Source organism: Arachis ipaensis, chromosome B03 (genome assembly GCF_000816755.2).
Source record: "Arachis ipaensis cultivar K30076 chromosome B03, Araip1.1, whole genome shotgun sequence".
NCBI lineage: Eukaryota > Viridiplantae > Streptophyta > Magnoliopsida > Fabales > Fabaceae > Arachis > Arachis ipaensis.
The window spans coordinates 32,252,333-32,253,829 of record NC_029787.2 but is presented as its reverse complement, the minus strand read 5'-3'; the positions used below and the strand labels follow the sequence as shown (position 1 = coordinate 32,253,829).

The 1,497-nt window shown below is 26.1% G+C and overlaps 1 protein-coding gene across 1 annotated transcript in view; it reads right to left on the bottom strand.

Moving 5' to 3' along the window:
* The window catches only part of LOC107632899 (protein ENHANCED DISEASE RESISTANCE 2-like), a 17,464-nt gene continuing 16,074 nt past the window's right edge, over positions 108–1,497 (bottom strand). The window contains exons 19-22 of the mRNA XM_021117247.1: positions 1,224–1,367; positions 1,035–1,130; positions 424–525; positions 108–119 (exon numbers count right to left, since the gene is read on the bottom strand). Of these exons, the coding sequence (XP_020972906.1) occupies positions 108–119; positions 424–525; positions 1,035–1,130; positions 1,224–1,367 (354 nt within the window). The remainder of the gene's footprint in view (positions 120–423; positions 526–1,034; positions 1,131–1,223; positions 1,368–1,497) is intronic.

Below are 1,497 nucleotides of genomic sequence, written 5' to 3'. Positions count from 1 at the left end.
ACATTCGATTTAAAAAAAAAACATATACAAAATTATTTTTTTCTGTATATTTTACCGGATATTTTTTTAATTTTTCTCTTACCGACACAAAGAGAAAATAAATTTTATTAGATAAATGTCTGAAAGAAGTAAAAAGAAATATATTTTAAAATTTAACTTTATCATAATCAAAATATATTATGATAGTCAATTTAAATATAAAATTTATAAACAACAAATTATAACTCAAATGACATAATTTTTTTATCCTCAGTTAGAGATTTTAAATTTGAGTTTCACTCCTAACTTAGCCTTTAAAATAAAATAACGTTTTTACTCAAGTTAATTTTACCATTAGTACTTAAAATAACGTGCTAGTTTAAATCGAAGGGAACATGGAAATATTTATCATTAAATATAATTAGAGCTATTAAAGGAACAAACCTCTATCAAAATGGCAAGGTCAACCACTAGGCTTGTGACATATCCCATGACAAGTCCAATCACACGCCTAGCTACTGAAGAGGATCCAATATCCAAATCTATCTGCATGCAAAAACAAAATTGCTATCAAATTGAAAACTACTACACACAATATCCTAATTGCGTATCTTTAATAAGGGGGGAATATAAGACAATAGTACTGCTTCATAATGAAGGGCTAGTTGTTAATATGAATTAGGACTTGAAAGTTGAAACTACTACTGTTAACATATATAAATCCACAATTAATGCTAAATTATTGACATTTTTGGTGTAGTATATTTCCAATAACGATAGTAGTAATGTTAGAAAAATAATAATTTAAAATATTTTATTTAATTTAATATTTATATTTTATATATATAATATTTATAATTATATATTTATTATATTTATTATGATTTAATTATTTTGAAAATAATTAAAAAATATAAAATAAAATATTTTACGTGTCTTTCAAACATCTTTTAGAAAATACTACAAGATCCCCACATGATTAGCTTGGTATCCATATATATGTTAGGAGGAACATAAATGATTGTTTTTCCTATTTTTTAAGTTTCAATTATTACCTCTAAAAAATTATCTTGTCGATGGTATTTACATGTGACAGCTTTGCCCAACAAGCAAGCTTTTGTTCCTACAGCTCGCTTTACCATCCAGTATCCCTGTATAAAAAGAAAACCATTATTTATCAAATAAATGCTTTAATTCATTCATTAATTAAAAATGCTTACAGAAGCTCATTAAAAATTACATACCTCAACTATACTTGGAATTAGTTTGAATCTTGAATCACGAAATGCATCACTTCCATCGACAAACTTAGCCAATAGAGAATCTTCTTTTATTGGCCTATCAGATGCGTAATATAGAACCAAACTGTAGTTTGGTTTTGCTGGAACCTGACATTCGATCATCAGATATAAAAAGTCTTCTTCATAAGAATTAATTTCATGGATGAAACTGAAAATAAATTCCATATGTCCACCATATATACATGGATGCCGCTCATAATTATATTAAGGGAGCTTC